The sequence below is a fragment of the Salmo salar genome, chromosome ssa13 (assembly GCF_905237065.1).
Source record: "Salmo salar chromosome ssa13, Ssal_v3.1, whole genome shotgun sequence".
NCBI classification, from domain to species: domain Eukaryota; kingdom Metazoa; phylum Chordata; class Actinopteri; order Salmoniformes; family Salmonidae; genus Salmo; species Salmo salar.
The window spans coordinates 21,077,905-21,096,653 of NC_059454.1; the positions used below are offsets into that span (position 1 = coordinate 21,077,905).

The 18,749-nt window shown below is 41.1% G+C and overlaps 3 protein-coding genes across 6 annotated transcripts in view; 2 read left to right on the forward strand and 1 right to left on the reverse strand.

The window, feature by feature from the left end:
* The window catches only part of LOC106566658 (coiled-coil domain-containing protein 71), a 50,172-nt gene extending 43,435 nt beyond the window's left edge, over nt 1-6,737 (forward strand). Inside the window, exons 1-3 of one of the 4 annotated variants that reach the window (XR_001319919.2) lie at nt 2,019-3,050; nt 4,911-5,277; nt 5,402-5,823. The gene's annotated coding sequence lies outside the window, so the exon portion shown is untranslated. Of the gene's footprint in view, nt 1-2,018; nt 3,051-4,910; nt 5,278-5,401 lie in introns of those variants that run through there. The other 3 variants (XR_006758508.1, XR_001319917.2, XR_001319918.2) reach the window with 3 other exon arrangements.
* A 7,828-nt stretch (nt 6,738-14,565) lies between these two features.
* Nucleotides 14,566-15,936, forward strand: uqcc5 (ubiquinol-cytochrome c reductase complex assembly factor 5). The gene is made up of 2 exons (XM_014134894.2): nt 14,566-14,904; nt 15,485-15,936. Exons 1-2 carry the CDS (start codon nt 14,748-14,750, stop codon nt 15,574-15,576), a joined length of 249 nt encoding a protein of 82 aa, XP_013990369.1. The 5' UTR covers nt 14,566-14,747; the 3' UTR covers nt 15,577-15,936.
* A 21-nt stretch (nt 15,937-15,957) lies between these two features.
* ognb (osteoglycin, paralog b) lies at nt 15,958-18,584 on the reverse strand. The gene is given in 6 exon segments (NM_001140684.2): nt 15,958-16,651; nt 16,823-16,915; nt 17,100-17,302; nt 17,428-17,592; nt 17,895-17,976; nt 18,375-18,584. Coding segments are annotated over 6 exon segments (813 nt in total). The 5' UTR covers nt 18,474-18,584; the 3' UTR covers nt 15,958-16,480.
* Between the last annotated feature and the right edge of the window lie 165 nt (nt 18,585-18,749).

Below are 18,749 nucleotides of genomic sequence, written 5' to 3' on the forward strand. Positions count from 1 at the left end.
GAAGATGATTCCTATTTCTTTGCATTTGAGTGTGTGTCCCTACACTGCACTGGCCACTCAAGGTTTGGTCGCTCCTGTTGCAATGTAAATTGTCTGGGAAAGCCCAGGAAGTAGTAGACGCTCTCTCCATGGAAGACAGTTTACAGTACGATATAAGTTAAAACAACCGTGTTGCAGGTTTATGAGTTGGTGCCTGAAGCCTATAGATAGCGCTTCAGGAACCACAAAAAAACCTCTCACTGTACTTTTGTTGAGTTTGCTAGGGACTAAGAGTCTCTGTTTAATCACTGGTGTTCAGCCACCAAAGCTAACATCTTTGCTTATATTTGGGAGTTGATGCTGTTGGAGGATTTTAAAAGCAACCTGCCTGATAGATTTGTAGTTCATTTAAATTAACAGAAAGTGGCAACATTGGCCCAAGCAGCAGTGTTGGCAGGTGAGTATGCTCTGACACACAAGACTGTGTTTGGTGGGCCTCATTTTGAAGGCCGAACAATTACGTCATCTGTGCCTCATTCAGGTCGTTTTCCTCTGCCGATCCTAAGTCTTGGCACAAAATCTGTGAACGTTTTTACTGTCACCAAAAGGGTCACGTGATTGTGGACTGCCCGGTTTTGAAAAATAAACCTAAACAGTTCCTATCACCATCCCCTAAATTAAAAGGCTGGGTTTAGTCCAGTTTGTGGCTCATCTGCTGGACCCACTTATTGATTCAGCATTTGGGAAACTGGATCCTATCCATGCTCCGTTTATCTATGCCGGTTGTGTTTCCTTAACTGGAGAACAAGCTAATCCAAAGCCCATACAAATCTTACGAGACACCGGGGCAGCGCAGTCAGTAATAGTCACTGATGCTTTACCCTGGTCCCCTGAAACGTATTGTGGCTCGCATGTCATATTACAGGGTATAGAGACAGAAACCGTACCTGTACTATTACACTGGGTCCACTTGGTGTCAAGACTTGGTATCAGGACGTTTCCGTGTTGGGGTAGTGTCTACACTGCCAGTAAAAGGAGCCACATTGTTACTTGGGAATGATATCGCTGGTGGTAACATGACTTCTGTGTGAGAAGTAGTAGACAACCCAGAAATCAAAACTGCAGATGATAAATTGGGTCAAGCATTTCCCCATGTTTTTCTGCTTGTGTGTTAACGAGGGCACAATCTCGCAAGCTGGGAGATGTGGTGGATTTGTCTGGTTCCATTTTTGAGAATGTTGAGGTTGAAGACAATGCACAGAGTACTCATTCTGCAAGGCCGACGGTTTTTACCCCCGTAAAAACTAATGCAGGGGAAAATGAAATCGCAGCCCAATTACATAATATTATTTTGTCTGTCACCCCCGAGATGGTGATTGAATGTCAAAAGGGAGACACCAGTCTTCGCAAGTGTTTTGCTTCGGTAATTTCCATTTGAGGAAGCTAAAACTAGGGAGACCGCCTACTTTATGGAAGCAGGAGTTTTGATGCATAAATGGGCAGCTCATAACAGTTAGTGACTAGAGTGAAGTGTTTCAAGTGGTTGTTCCTACACTGTACAGTAGGTGCTGTCACTCACCCATGACAAGGCGTGGTCTGGACATTTAGGGATCACCAAGACTTATAACCGAGTCCTTCAACATTTTTTCTGGCCCGGTTTGAAGTCTGATGTTGTCCAATTTTGTAAACATGTCATGTTTGTCAACTCACTGGGAAGCAAATCAAACAGTTCCTTGTACGCCGCTCTGACTGATTCCTGTGGTGGGGGAACCATTTGAACAAGTGATAATCGATTGTGTAGGTCCGTTGCCAAAAACTAGGTCAGGTAACCAGTTCTTACTAACAATAATGTGCAGTGCTACTCGATACCCAGAGGCTATCCCTCTCTGTACTATAATGATTAAGACTGTGGTGAAGGCACTAGTTAGGTTCTTCTCTACGTTTGGACTCTAAAGTAATCCAATCTTTACAAGGAACTAACTTTATGCCAAAACTGTTCTCAAATGTGTTAAAGACGCTGTGTATTTCCTATCAGGTCTCCAGTCCGTATCATCCGGAGAGTCAAGGGGACCTCAAACGCTGGCATCAGACACTTAAGGCGATGCTACGCAAGTATTGCATGGATGCCAGTACCGATTGGGATGAGGCAGTGCCATTTGTCTTATTTGCTATCAGGGAAACAGTACAAGAGTCCTGAGGGTTCAGCCCTGCTGACCTTGTGTTTGGACACACCCCACGGGGTCCGCTAAAGGTTTTGAAGGAGCATATCCTGTCTCCTACACCTGGTAGCGCCCCTAAAAATGTGTTGGATTATGTCAGTAAGATGCGGGAGAGACTGCACACCACATGCGTGTTTGCCCAAAAGTCTCTCTCCTAGTCTCAAAAACGCATGAAATTACATTATGACAAAGAGGCTGCTGGCCGTTCTTTTGCACCAGGGGATCAAGTTTTAGTTTTTTTGCCAATCCCTGGCTTATCTCTGTCGGCACGTTTTTCTGGGCCATATCTTGTGGAAAAGAAACTCAGTGACACCAATTATGTGATAAAGTTCCCAGATAGTAGGCGTTCTTCCCGTGTGTGTTATGTTAACATGCTGAACGCGTATTATATGTGTGACTCTCCAGACAGCTCCTCAGGTAAGCCGGTCCAGCCCGCCATCTCCAGTGTGGCTGTGGTGGTGCTGAAGCCTGGCTGGGACCTAGATGAGGATAAGGAGGACGGGTTGGAGTTATGCCATACGTTACAGCAGTGTGAACGCTTATGTAATTCGGAGATGCTGAAAAAGTTACCCCCTCAAATGGAACATTTGGATAACGATCAAACGAATGTTCTTATCCTATTGATAAATAGTTTTCTCAATGTGTTTCAGGACGTTCCAAGTCGCACGTCCATCTTGGAACATGATGTGGATGTGGGGAACGCTGCTCGTATTTGTCAGCATTCGTATCGGGTTAACACTAAGAAAAGAGAAGTAATAAAGAGTGAGGTAGCTTATTTATAACAGAATGACATGGCAAAACCCAGTAACAGCTCCTGGAGTTCCCCGTGTATTCTCGTTCCTAAGCCTGACGGTACGTCCCGCTTATGTACGGACTATCGTCACGTAAATTCTGTTACAAAATCTGATTATAGTTTGGGTAACACCAGTGCTTTAAGTAAGAAGTTAACTTCTTTAGGATAGGGGGCAGTATTTTCACGGCCGGATAAAAAATTACCCGATTTAATCTGGTTACTACTCCTGCCCAGAAACTAGAATATGCATATAAGTAGTAGATTTGGATAGAAAACACCCTAAAGTTTCTAAAAGGGAGCTCAAATTAGCCATTTTCAAAGCAAGCATATATGTCACAAAAAACAAAACCACAGCTAAATGCAGCACTAACCTTTGATCTTCATCAGATGACACTCCTAGGACATTGTTATACAATACATGCATGTTTTGTTCAATCAAGTTCATATTTATATCAAAAACCAGCTTTTTACATTAGCATGTGATGTTCAGAACTAGCATACCCACCGCAAACTTCCGGTGAATTTACTAAATTACTCATGATAAACGTTCACAAAAAACATAATTATTTTAAGAATTATAGATACAGAACTCCTTTATGCAATCGCGGTATCAGATTTTAAAATAGCTTTTCGGCGAAAGCACATTTTGCAATATTCTGAGTACATAGCCCGGCCATCACAGGCTAGCTAATTTGACACCCACCAAGTTTGGGGCTCACCAAACTCAGAATTACTATTAGAAAAATTGGATTACCTTTGCTGTTCTTCGTCAGAATGCACTCCCAGGACTTCTACTTCAACAACAAATGTTGTTTTGGTTCCAAATAATCCATAGTTATATCCAAATACCTCCGTTTTGTTCGTGCGTTCAGGTCACTATCCGAAGGGTGATGTGCCGGCGCATTTCGTGACAAGAAATTTCAAAATATTCCATTACCTTAGTTTGAAGCATGTCAAACGCTGTTTAAAATACATTTTTATGCTATTTTTCTCGTAAAATAGCGATAATATTCCAACCGGGTGACGTTATATTCATTCAAAGGCTGAAAGAAAAAAATGGAGAATTCTCGTGAATGCGCCTCTCAGTCTCACTGTTCCCAGGCTGACCACTAACAAATTCTCCTGCTGTTCTTCGCCCAGAGACAGCAGACACCCCATTACACTTTCTGGCGCCTTCTGAGAGCCAATGGAAGCCTTAGAAAGTGTCACGTTACAGCACAGATGCTGTATTTTCAATAAAGATGCTACAGAAGGACAACAAATTGTCAGACAGGGCACTTCCTGCATGGAATCTTCTCAGGTTTTGGCCTGCCATATGAATTCTGTTATACTCAGACACCATTCAAACAGTTTTAGAAACTTTTGTGTTTTCTATCCAAATCTACTAATTATATGCATATTCTAGTTTCTGGGCAGGAATAGTAACCAGATTAAATTGGGTACGTTTTTTTATCCGGCCGTGAAAATACTGCCCCCTATCCCAAACAGGTTAAAGGGTACAGACATTATATTTTCTGAAGTATTTATTGTCAGTGTTTTGGTTACACACGTAAATTCCCTTGATAAGAAATGTACTGAAAAACCAAATGTAAACCTGATACACAAAATGTTTGAATTGTCACTGATTCTGAGATACAGGGAAAGAAAAGGCAAAGAAACACTAACTTAATGGGGTTGAATGACCTCTGACATTGGTTTTGACTTTCTGGTGAGGCCTGATCACCCTCACTAGAAAGTCAAGAGACATTGGGTGAGATTTAAATGTAGTATGTAAACACTGATAATTAGGAAGACGTTTATATTTTCTCAATAGTCTTGTGTGATTTGTACCATGAGTAGTGTTTTTGTTGTTGGTTATTTGGGACACATGAATCACAATATATGTTGTTTTTGTCTTGTTTCAATACAAATCTAACCAGATTGGGTCTGCTGGATGGTCGTGATTTCTGCCTAAGGATTAGCCCTCTAACTCCCTGACCGTGTAACTCTGCAGTGAGATCGCCAAGATGATAGGGGAGTATAAGCCAATTTGCAAAAATGGTTTCAACTGTGTGTTGTCTAAGACAAATGTTAAAGAGAACATTTGTATTAAGAATATTGCTAGTGGGTAATAATTTGTCAGACAATAAATAGTTGGTTTGGATTTCCTGATTCAGAAATGTCCTAAACTGTTCTGGTCTGTACTCTCTCAAGGTTATGGCGAAGGTGACCACATATGGTATCTCGATGCACGGAAGAGAGAATTCAACCAAGAACAGTGAGCCTCACCACCTCTAACCATCTGAAGTAATAGCAACAATGGCGTTCATTGTGGTCCTTCACCTCTTCTTCCTGAGTCCAAGCCAGCAACCTGTACACAGCATCCAGTTGAAGTTATCAACTGACTTTTCTCTCATGCCTTTTCTCTTAGGAGTGCGACATGAGTCCATGTGGAGTGAGCATGGAGAGAGAACCTGTCCAAACTTCTCTCATGCTGCTGGTGTACTTGGTAGGAAAATGGACAAGACATAATGGACCGCAAAGGACAGTGGTGGCTCAAGTGGGTGATTTGTCTGCTTGGGAAACTCTGATTATTCCCCACATATTGAAATTGGGACATTATTAAGGGCCATCCACTTTGAACATGTGCCATTGGGAGGTGTCATGACGTTGGCCTGTGGGTAAGGTTTATGACCCCCCCCCCCATAAATACCTTTCTCCCTTCCCCTCTCTTTCTGACCCTACTGAAGGACTGTTGAATAGCCTTTGTTAAATATAGAGTCTGGGAACATCAAACAAATGGGGAAAAGGAACCATATTTTGGTAATAAAACCAGTTGGAAATATGCTTTGGAACTTAATGAGTATGGATATCAGTTCAGTTGTCATCTGAGACATTATGACTGATGACAGGATGACATAAACTGTACCTGGGGAAAGTATACACCCTCTAGTTATGAGTCACATGGAATTGTTAAGCAATTGAAATGTTTGATATTGAAATTGTTTGTTAAGAGATTAAATGTAATTTTAGCTTCCAATTGAGAGAATTGGGTTTTCATAAGGAAAGTGCCCTGCTTGATCAGTGGCCCACCCCTGTGAAGAGACAGGGGTTATAAACGATGAGAAACACCCTCCTTCCCTCGCCACTATATAAGACAATGACACAATGTAACCGAGTTCCACTACGTGAGGTCTGCAGCCTCTGCGTTACAAGGACACACATGTCAAGTACAGAACTAAGCCAACCTCGACGTGAGCTTTGGTTGTGAATGGTATGAACTTTGAACTTATTCGCTACAGAAGTGATACTTCCTAGCCGTTGAGTTAGCAGCGGCCGCTGTAGACGTGGGCTAGGAAAGGACGGACGACGGATCCAGTCTACCACAGACGAAGATACTACAACGTATCTACTTCACCACCATTGACATTCTTCCGAGGACAGGAAGATCTGTTGGCCAACCCGGCCAGCATCTACGACCAATCTACTGAAGCGCAGCTCAGAGTAAATATTTATTGTATTTTCCTTTTCCAAATGGGCGGTAATTTAGAATGCATAAGATTCTGTATTTACGAAAGCATAGCTGTTTCTGTGTTCCTCAGTCTTCCCGCTCTTTCATTCAAGCCCAACCACCTTTCTTTGTGTAACAAGCCGCCATGTCGGCTCCGTCCACCAGGGACGTTTTCTGTATGATATCATTTGTATTCTGTGTATATGTAATTCTGTGTGATTAGTTAGGTATTTAGTAAATAAATAATTAAACCCAATTTTGTATTGCTGTTTCAACTTGTTAGCCAGGGTTCGTGAAGATAACCAAGAATTTACAACTTTCATTATGAGACTGAAATAAGGTGAGGATTGAGATGACGGCTATCGATGTAAAATATTACTAAGTCTTTTAAGAGTTTATTCGGAAGATAAAGGCTCTATATACGTTCTTCCGTGGTGCCCTGACTTTCTAGTTAACCTCTCTAGGGTATGTGGGATGAAATCGTCCCACCTACTCAACATCCAGTGGAATCGAGTGGCGCGATATTCAAATACCTTCAAAATGCTATCACTTCAATTTCTCAAAGATATGACTATTTTACACCATTTTAAAGACAAGACGCTCCTTTATCTAACCACATTGTCCGATTTCAAGAAGGCTTTACAACGAAAGCAAAACATTAGATTATGTCAGGAGAGTACCCAGCCAGAAATAATCACACACCCATTTTTCAAGCTAGCATATAATGTCACAAAAACAAAAACCACAGCTAAATGCAGCACTAACCTTTGATCTTCATCAGATGACACTCCTAGGACATTGTTATACAATACATGCATGTTTTGTTCAATCAAGTTCATATTTATATCAAAAACCAGCTTTTTACATTAGCATGTGACGTTCAGAACTAGCAAACATACCGAAAACTTCCGGTGAATTTACTAAATTACTCACGATAAACATTCACAAAAAACATAACAATTATTTTAAGAATTATAGATACAGAACTCCTTTATGCAATCGCGGTGTCAGATTTTAAAATAGCTTTTCGGCAAAAGCACATTTTGCAATATTCTGAGAAGATAGCTCGCCATCACGGGCTAGCTAATTTGACACCCACCAAGTTTGGCACTCACCAAACTCAGATTTACTAGAAGAAAAATTGGATTACCTTTGCTGTTCTTTGTCAGAATGCACTCCCAGGACTTCTACTTCATCCACAAATGTTGTTTTGGTTCAAAATAATCCATAGTTATGTTCAAATATCCTCTGTTTTGTTCGTGCGTTCAAGACACTATCCAAATGGTGACGCGCGGACGCATGTCGTGACAAAATGTCAAAATATTCCATTACCGTACTTCGAAGCATGTCAAACGCTGTTTAAAATCAATTTTTATGCGATTTTTTTTTTTTCTCGTAAAATAGCGATAATATTCTGACCGGGAGACGTCTTTTTCGTTCAAAGACTGAAAATGTAAAATGGCCTCTTCAGATCAACCACTATCCAAATGCGCTACTGTTTTTCAGCCTGTGACTGCAAAGTCATCATTCAACGTTCTGGCGCCTTCTGAGAGCCTATGGGAGCCTTAGAAAGTGTCACGTTACAGCAGAGATCCTCTGTTTTCAATAAAGAGAGTATAGAAGGCCAAGAAATGGTCAGAGAGGGCACTTCCTGTACAGAATCTTCTCAGGTTTTGACCTGCCATATGAGTTCTGTTATACTCACAGACACCATTCAAACAGTTTTAGAAACTTTAGGGTGTTTTCTAATTATATGCATATTCTAGTTTCTGGGCAGTAGTAATAACCAGATTAAATCGGGTACGTTTTTCATCCGGATGTGAAAATACTGCCCCCTACCCTAGAGGTTAATTACATTTACATGATTAGCTTAATCAGGTAATATTAATTACAGAGAGAGGATTTTATAGAATAGCATGTCATATCACTTAATCCGGCATAGCCAAAGACACGACAGAGGACAAACTGAAACACTAAAGAAGAAAATGAAGAAACGGCAGAAGAATGAGTGCCGGGGGAGGGGTCAACCATGCTCGTGATTTGATTTAGGCTTATCCGAAAATGTTCATTTGAAATATAAGGTTAATTGTGGAGGTCTGCAAACTGCGAAAAATATATAGTAATTTGAACCAAAAATGCATTGAGATACCGATCTGTCATTAACATACGACTCGCGTCAAAAGCTCCAGCTGAAATGTCATTGCCAAAATCCATAAATGAAATTGTGTAATGAAGCATACAGTGCCTTCGGAAAGTAATCAGACATCTTAACTTTTCCGCATTTTGTTACGTTACAGCCTTATTAAAAAAAAAAAAAAAAATAGTTTTTTAAATCCTCATCAATCTACACACAATACCACATAATAACAAAGCAAAAACAGGTTTATAGACCTTTTTGCAAATGTATATAAAAAAAGATGCCTTATTTAAATAACTTTTCAGACCCTCTACTATGAGACTCAAAATATTGCTCAGGTCCATTGTTTCCATTGATCATCCTTGAGATGTTTAACACCTGTGGTAAATTCAATTGATTGGACATGATTTGGAAAGGCACGCACCTGTCTATATAAGGTCCCACAGTTGACAATGCATGTCAGAGCAAAAACCAAGCCATGAGGTCGAAGGAATTGTCCGATGAGCTCCAAGACAGGATTGTGTCGAGGTACAGATCTGGAGAAGGGTACCAAAACAATTCTGCAGCATTGAAGGTCCCCAAGAACACAGTGGCCTCCATCATTCTTAAATGGAAGAAGTTTTGAACCCACAAGACTCTTCCTAGAGCTGGCCTCTCGGCCAAACTGAGCAATCGGGGGAGAAGGGCCTTGGTCAGGCAGGTGACCAAGAACCTGATGGTCACTCTGACGGAGCTCCAAAGGTCCTCTGTGGAGATGGGAGAACCATCCAGAGTGATAATCATCTCTGCAGCACTCCACCAATCAGGCCTTTGGTAGAGTGGCCAGACAGAAGACCACTCCTCAGTAAAAGGCACATGACAGCCCGCTTGGAGTTTGCCAAAAGGCACCTCAAGACTCAGACAATGAGAAAAAAGATTCTCTGGCCTGATGAAACCAAGATTGAACTCTCTGGCTTAAATGCAAAGCGTCACGTCTGGAGGAAACCTGGCACCATCCCTACGGTGAAGCATGGTGGTGGCAGCATCATGCTGTGGGTTGTTTGTCAGCGGCAGGGACTGGGAGACTAGTCAGGATCGAAGGAAAGATGAAGGGAGTTAAGTACAGAGAAATCCTTGAAAACCTGCTCCAGAGCGCTCAGGACCTCAGACTGGGATGAAGGTTCATCTTCCAACAGGACAATGACCCTAAGCACACAGCCAAGACGAAGCAGGAGAGGTTACGGGACAAGTCTCTGAACGTCCTTGAGTGGCCCAGCCAGAGTGCGGACTTGAACCCAATCAAACATCTCTGGAGTGACCTGGAAATATTTGTGCAGCAACACTCCCCATCCAACCTGACAGCTTGAGAGGATCTGCAGAGAATAATGGGAGAAACTCCCCAAATATATATATATATATACTGCTCAAAAAAAAGGGAACACTTAAACAACACATCCTAGATCTGAATATAAGAAATAATCTTATTAAATACTTTTTTCTTTACATAGTTGAATGTGCTGACAACAAAATCACACAAAAATAATCAATGGAAATCCAATTTATCAACCCATGGAGGTCTGGATTTGGAGTCACACTCAAAATTAAAGTGGAAAACCACACTACAGGCTGATCCAACTTTGATGTAATGTCCTTAAAACAAGTCAAAATGAGGCTCAGTAGTGTGTGTGGCCTCCACGTGCCTGTATGACCTCCCTACAACGCCTGGGCATGCTTCTGCTGAGGTGGCGGATGGTCTCCTGAGGGATCTCCTCCCAGACCTGGACTAAAGCATCCGCCAACTCCTGGACAGTCTGTGGCGCAACGTGGCGTTGGTGGATGGAGCGAGACATGATGTCCCAGATGTGCTCAATTGGATTCAGGTCTGGGGAACGGGCGGGCCAGTCCATAGCATCAATGCCTTCCTCTTGCAGGAACTGCTGACACACTCCAGCCACATGAGGTCTAGCATTGTCTTGCATTAGGAGGAACGCAGGGACAACCGCACCAGCATATGGTCTCACAAGGGGTCTGAGGATCTCATCTCGGTACCTAATGGCAGTCAGGCTACCTCTGGCGAGCACATGGAGGGCTGTGCGGCCCCCCAAAGAAATGCCACCCCACACCATGACTGACCCACCGCCAAACCGGTCATGCTGGAGGATGTTGCAGGCAGCAGAACGTTCTCCACGGCGTCTCCAGACTCTGTCACATCTGTCACGTGCTCAGTGTGAACCTGCTTTCATCTGTGAAGAGCGCAGGGCGCCAGTGGCGAATTTGCTAATCTTGGTGTTCTCTGGCAAATGTCAAACGTCCTGCACGGTGTTGGGCTGTAAGCACAACCCCCACCTGTGGACGTCGGGCCATCATACCACCCTCATGGAGTCTGTTTCTGACCGTTTGAGCAGACACATGCACATTTGTGGCCTGCTGGAGGTCATTTTGCAGGGCTCTGGCAGTGCTTCTCCTGCTCCTCCTTGCACAAAGGTGGAGGTAGCGGTCCTGCTCCTGGGTTGTTGCCCTCCTACGGCCTCCTCCACGTCTCCTGATGTACTAGCCTGTCTCCTGGTAGCGCCTCCATGCTCTGGACACTACGCTGACAGACCCAGCAAACCTTCTTGCCACAGCTCGCATTGATGTGCCATCCTGGATGAGCTGCACTACCTGAGCCACTTGTGTGGGTTGTAGACTCCGTCTCATGCTACCACTAGAGTGAAAGCACCGCCAGCATTCAAAAGTGACCAAAACATCAGCCAGGAAGCATAGGAACTGAGAAGTGGTCTGTGGTCTCCACCTGCGAACCATTCCTTTATTGGGGGTGTCTTGCTTATTGCCTATAATTTCCACCTGTTGTCTATTCCATTTGCACAACAGCATGTGAAATTTATTGTCAATCAGTGTTGCTTCCTAAGTGGACAGTTTGATTTCACATTAGTGTGATTGACTTGGAGTTACATTGTGTTGTTTAAGTGTTCCCTTTATTTTTTTGAGCTATATATATATTTATTTATTTATTTATTTATTTATTTATTTATTTATATTATTTATTTATATATATATTTATTTATTTATTTATTTTTTCAATCATTTGCAAAAATAAATAAAAATGTTTTGCTTTGTCATTATGGGGTATTGTGTGTAGATTGAGGTGGAAAACGGTTTAATCAATTTTAGAATAAGGCTGTCACGTAACAAAATGTGGAAAAAGTCAAGGGGTCTGAATACTTTCCGAATGCACTGTACGTGTAACTGTATGAAGCGAAGGTCTTAAGTTACCTATAAAAACCATTGCAGTAGAAAGTTGTAAGAGCTATGGAAACAATCTGTCTACAGATCCCTTGTGTGTATTTTACATTGTTCAACCCAGAGTGAATGGGTTTCAAAACATGGTGTCTGGTTTTATGTTTTAATTCCGCTTACTTCATAGAAGAACCTCCTTTTGATAGAAGATATAATACCTTAAAATTTTACGATAATTATCAGAGTAATACGATGAGGGAATGAGGAGGTCCCGTGTGGCTCATTTGGTAGAGCATGGTGTTTGCAACGCCAGGGTTGTTCGATTCCCATGGGGGACCAGTACTGAGAAAAAATGTGTGAAATGTATGCCTTCACTACTGTAAGTCGCTCTGGATAAGAGCGTCTGCTAAATGACTAAAATGTAAATGTGAAGGTAAATGTTTGTGCTTTTCTAATAACCAATTTGGCTGGGTTCATGCAAGTGACTGATTGATCGTGCTGGGAGAAATACCTCACTATCAGTATAGGCAATTTGGCAGTTCGCCCGGAACATTGTTTTGAGGAGGGAAAGGGATATCTGTTTCAAGGTCTAAGCTTGGAGAGAAGAAGCCTCATGAGGTATTGGTCGGTCACATGTATGAACCAAAAGATTATGAATTATGAATAATGTAATTCATGCAAGTATAACTTGTCTGTGTAAGCAGTCTATAAGAACTAACGGGACTGCCCTGATGGAGCTCCTGACTGACGTGTACTATGGTGCATTGAGTTTGTTGGAACCTCTCCAGCTTGCTGTTAATAATGATTCATTTAAGATTGACTGCAGGTGTCCCTGGTGGTAATTTCCACGACAGCAGCAATAACTAATAATGATTTACCTAGTGTCGTTCATGAGCTGTCACTATAAGGATATACTGTGACTGTTAAAGGGGCAATCAGCAGTTGCTACACCCATTTTTGGACATAAATTAATATCTACCTATTGATTCTTGAAGAATATAACTTGTTATTTCAACTGTCTTACCCCATCAGAAACCAATATATAAGCTTGTTTTACTCCAATGTTTGTAAACATAGTAAATGTAAACAAACACTGTATAGCCTCAACATGGTTGAAATTATAATTTTGATATCATAGATGGTCAGTCCTTTTATGATGCCAAAATGCATTTTGAAGTTATCTTAACGTTTATTGCTGACTTGCAAAACATGTTGGTACTATATCAAAAATGGGCTAGGCTAATGAAACGAATAGAAAAATATAGTTTTTTGTGGAGTTTTCCTTTAAGATATTTGGACACGTCTGCTTATTGTCACTTGCTCAGCTGTGTAGGCATACTGTTGCAAGCTAAGTTAGGGTTAAGTTTAGGAGTTAGGTTAAATGGTTAATGTTAGGGGAGAGATTAGCTAAAAGAGTTAAGGGGAAGGGTTAGCTAACATGCTAAGTAGTTGCAACCTTTGGGTTGCTAGATATTCTTGTTATACCCCTACTCATCCACACTGACCAGCCACCCTACTTTAGTGTTTTTTTTAAGTAACCATCTGTCGTATGTAACCACATCAAATGTAAAATGGCATACTATTTTGAGTGTCCTATATTTACATTTACTATGTTACGTCTTGTCTATGAAACCAGGCTGTTAATTTTCGCATGGTGGGCAGTTGTCCGTATGAGTTATGACACTAGGACGCTATATCAACCCTTTCCCTTTTTTTTTGCACATCCCTCTCTAAGGTGTTGAGGTTGGTGATTATAGATCCTCCTCTGGGAAATGAGGAAGGCAACCTTTCTATGTCAGCATACCCCTGAGATACAGATTGGGGACGTGAGGAAGACAACCTGCCTGTGTCAGCATACCCCTGAGATACAGATTGGGGATGTGAGGAAGACAACCTGTCTTTGATATACAACATATTTATATCATAGATAAGTAACAAGGTATTTTGAGAAGATGAAATATTCTGACATTTGGCTAAATACTGTTTTAGTAGTGCCATCTAATTAGAGACAATGAGCCAAGTCACCAGGTGTGCATTATTTGTGACACATTTTAACCTGGATGCTTTAATAATTTGAAGGTAGTGCAGAAGCTTGATATCAGCACAGATTTATTGGCTTTGTATTGCACTACAAGCTTCTTTTTAACTTGTACACTGACCTGTGTTTTCAGTGTTATTATAATTCATACCTTTTTGAAAGCTTGCAAGGATTAATTGTTCTCAGACAAAAATACATTTGTTGGTCTGGTTGATAACTGCTTTAACCAAATATGCTCTTTGAGGTACACTGCACACAAAGGCCAGTAATTTGCATCCTCTGAGGGATGCACAGTCTCCATTGGCAAACCAACCCACCTGAACAGGTGGTATCAGATAAGTTCAATAATTGCTAAAATAAAGAGGAAATTATAACATACTTGAACCTGCTGTCCCCCTGTGTACACCTTATGACAAAAATACATATTACACTCAGGACGAAGGAAAACTGTTTGAACATTTAAAAAACTATATATAGGATATTCATCCATTATTGTATTATGATGTGGTTATAATACATTGTAAGACTTGTCATACGCATGTATAACCAATCATCTCATACATCAAGCTATCTTGATGGTGGTTGATAATCTTTGGTAAGGGGGTAGACAGTTGGATATCTTGTTGGTAGTTGAATATCTTTGGTAAGAGCGTGACGTCACGTGAACCAATGAAAACGCTTAAATATATGACGTCTGCAACGCCATCTTCTCTTTTGCAGCATCGTGGTAAAGGACAAAGTCGCCATGAATGGTATGCAATAAAGTAAGTAACATAAGAGATCATTAACGGCATTTTACTTAGTCGGCATGCTACCTTGCTTGCTACTTAAGTAATTGAAAATACTGTGAGTGTTAACACGAGGAACAGAAGAGAATGTTTCAGAGGAAGAGTCAAAATATCAAGTACTTCCTGAGTCTTGTGCCAGGGAAACGTCGCTTTGGAGTATACAGATTTCTGCCTGTCTTCTTCTGTATTGGAGGTGTGATGGAATGGGTCATGATCAACGTGAGGATAGGAAGGGAGACATTCTGTAAGTATTCAAACCTCTGGCTGACTTTATCTGCACTGTCAAACTAGCGAACACTATTGAAGCATCACTGTATGTGGATGTACGTACAGTAGTAGTACTGCTGCTTTGCCAAGAGAGCCCAGACGTTAGTGCGTGCACTGGCCCTGTACGTTTCTGTTTTAACCCACATTCAGGTTGTTCACTACAGTGGTGGCAACAGTGGGATAGTCCTTCATATCTCAGGCCTTTTAATGGAGATGCATTGTGTGTGGATGCATAGAAGGGAGTGTGCCTATGGCCTCCCAATGTGAGTACTACCTCTGCCACAAGAGCCCAGGCTTGTATGGTGCTTGTCCTGTAACTAAAGGGTCACTCATTCAAACCCTGCTCCAGTTGTTCCTCTGAAATTGACACTGTAGTATAAATTGGATTCAGACAACTTGGGCTACTGCTGAGGTTACAGTCAATACAAGTCCGTCGGTCCTCTTCAAAAAGCTAAGATTGTGCAATTTAGTCAATGGTTGAGCTACTGTAAAGAGTTTAATATATTTTTAATCAGTTAACCCATCCTCTGTTTCATTCATCTCTGTTTCTCCCTCAGATGATGTCTACAGAAGAAAGAAGTCAGAGAGGGAATACCAGCAGAAGATCGAGGATGGATTGATTGTACTTACTAATCCAGTAGCCAAGTGAATTACTGAACCAGTAGCCACTATAATGGAAGTAGAACACTTGAGATGTGATCGGGACACAAACACTGGTGTTTGCAATGCAATGGACTTGAGGCAAACATTTCTGGATGGTTCAAAGGACTGATATTTTATGTATGGAAAAAAAAGTTTATGTACTCTGTGATACGGAGCTTGGATGAAACAATGTTTATTTATGTACTCTGATACGGAGCTTGGATGAAACATTGTTTATTTATGTACTCTGTGATACGGAGCTTGGATGAAACAATGTTTATTTATGTACTCTGTGATACGGATGAAACATTTTTCAGAGGCAAATGTGACAGCGTGGTATTTGTCTAATAAAAGTTACATTACTCAGTGGAGGCATCACAGTGCCGTTAGAATCATTTTATATTGTTTTTATTCTGATAAATGATATAAACATTTATGGCAAATTACATGTTATACCCATTTAAAATATAGGTAAACAGTTTCAAATGTTAGCAAATTGTAGTTACACTTTATGTACATTTATTAGCCATTATTATTTGAAAAGTAGATGAATGCAACTGATGCAATTTCCAGATGTGCTATTGGAAATATAAAACATTGATAAAAAATGGTCAAAAGAGTATTGTGCATATAGTTATGATGTGTAAGAGAACTCCTGCCCTACTTAAGAGGACACCAATCATGGTTGGTAAGATGACCTAAGAGACATTCAATTGTAACTTACAAAACAAACACATTACTCATATTACATAGCTCTGCTCTATATATCGTAACATACCAGTACACACTTCTCATATTACATGCCACTGCTGCGCTATGGTCTATTGACTTGTGTATTACATTAGTTGGCCCTTTTCACAAGTGAACCCCTCACTAGTATTGTGGTCCTCCCTAGACTGTATCCCACTGGTTCAGTGGTACGGTCCAATGGGCAGGGCCCTGAGGCAAACAAAGCTGTTGGGATGCTTGGCCAGCATCAGAGGGTTGCCATCCAGTCTCACCTCCTCCATGTTGGCTCTAATGTACTGAGTGTTGTTGCCTTGGCAGAAGGTCTCATCCGATACCGTGGTGATCTTATTGTTCTGCAAAGGGAGTAGATTAGAAGACAGATGTTGGTTGGTAAAAACTTTTTTGTTTAGTTTTTTACAATTATGCATTTGCCTGCACCTGCATTTATACTCTAAAATGTGTTGTTAGATGAAAGATACATATTTGTCTAAACGTTGCTGTGGGAGGCAAAGTTGTAAACAGACATATAGGTGCACAATGTGGAGACTCTCTGGAAGTTGTGGGATTGCCTCCAGCTCGTTATTGCCAAGGTATAGGTACGCCATCTTGGTGAGTTTCTGAGAAAAGAGATTTGATGTTTTGTTTACATACTACAGGGTATTTCAGGTAAGATTCATGTTTGGCATAGAAATTGTTGAAATTCTATTGACATTCAATGCAGCCATTACTCAGACTAAAATGTTACTGTATGTAAAAAAAATAGTGTTTGCTCTAGAATCTTGGACTGACTTCCTGGCTTACCTTAAAAGCAGTTGACTTTATTCCCTTGGTTTTAAGCTGGTTGTAATTGGCATTGAAGGATATGAGTTTGGCAGGTAACATGGGTAGTTTGGCCAGCTTGTTCTCTGAGAGATTGAGCTCTTCAAGGAGGGCAAGCTTTGAGAAAGCTCCGTCTTCTATCTCAGAGATGAGGTTCCCAGTCAGATCGATTCTTCTCAAAGTTGCTATAAAATGTTAAATACCATAAACTTTAGAGATGTTCACTAAAAAAGTTTGATAAGTGAATAACATCTTAATGTTGGTTTTTTTTAAAAGTCCACAGTGTTACAAAGCTACTCTAATCACTAACCAATGTCTGCAAAGTCTTTGTTGGTGATTTTAGTGATTTTGTTGTAGCGTGCGTAGAGATAGGCAGTTTCCTTGGGCAGGGATGGAACTGCTGTCATCTCAGGGGAGACCTCCTCACAGTATACCGACCCAGTCAGACACACACACAGTAGGCACGTGGGCAGCTCTGAAATCCATAGCCATGTCCTTTAAATGCATTCTCCTTCAGCAATGACTTCCAAGTTTTCCTATCGATCAGCCAAGTAATCCCTCCCTGTATTCATCTCTCTTCATTCTTTATAGAAACCTAACATAAACGTGTGCCATAGTAGTCAACAGGGCACTACATGTAACATTCCTGCTGTAATGTGTGGTTGTTTTAATGCATTCACAAAGGGGAAAACAGCTCATTAGACCTAGCATATGGCCTTAATAAATAAGTGATTGTGAACGTCTTTTCTCCAGTGTATCTCGAGAGAATAAACTCACCACCCTCAGCTTTCGGAGCTGCTGCTGGGCTTGTATCTGAGTCTCCAGCGGTGTCATAGTCTGGGATGGTCACAACCTCTTTCTGTGGAATTGTTTAGAAGAAATGTCTCCAGATCACCTCACAAGAGAAGACATAAGCTGGGTATTTTATTTCATACCAACTGAGTTTTACTAACGGTCTGATTATCTGCTAAGCAAGTATTTATAATCTCAGACACCAATGTATAGTCTTCACAGACTAATAATGTAGGTTGAGTCATCATTTAGGCAGGGATAGGGTTTGGCACCTGGTGTGTGGGACTTTTACAACTCTTATATGCAAACTTTAAGCTTTATAGTTGTATGATAGATTCTGCTAATAAAGTTTTTAGAGGTATGGATCCTGCCTCAAAAACACATTTTCATCAACTCTAAACAAAATCAAATAATCAGGAATTTGCCCAAAAACATTTACAAAAGATATGCACTTCCAAAAATTACCTTAGGTTTCCTTGCTTCCATGTATCCATTTCTTGCTGCAGAAGAGAGCATCCACGGTACCAGAATAATGGTGAAAAACAAAGTCCTCAGGTCTATCATTGTGTCTAACAGCTGGGATGGGAGCAGAACAGTACTGAGGACAGAGGGGTAGGGCTGTGAGTACTGGGCTGAGATCTGAGTGAGCAGGAGGAAAATTTTCCATCCAGTTTTAAAGAAAAGCTGCTAGTGGAGTATTAAGTAAGACTAGGAAACAAATCTTAACCCAATATTTGCTGTCAAAGTAGCCTTCTCATCTCGTCAGTTTTGACAGCTTTTGGAAATTGGCATGTTTTAGAAAATTGTGAAATCTGACAGTAGGCCGTGGATGCATGTCAT

Coding starts and splice junctions, on each gene's coding strand:
- uqcc5 (XM_014134894.2), top strand. CDS start 14,748: ATGTTTCAGAGGAAGAGTCAAAATATCAAGTACTTCCTGAGTCTTGTG. Junction 14,905..15,484: donor GATAGGAAGGGAGACATTCT/GTAAGTATTCAA, acceptor TTTCTCCCTCAG/ATGATGTCTACAGAAGAAAG.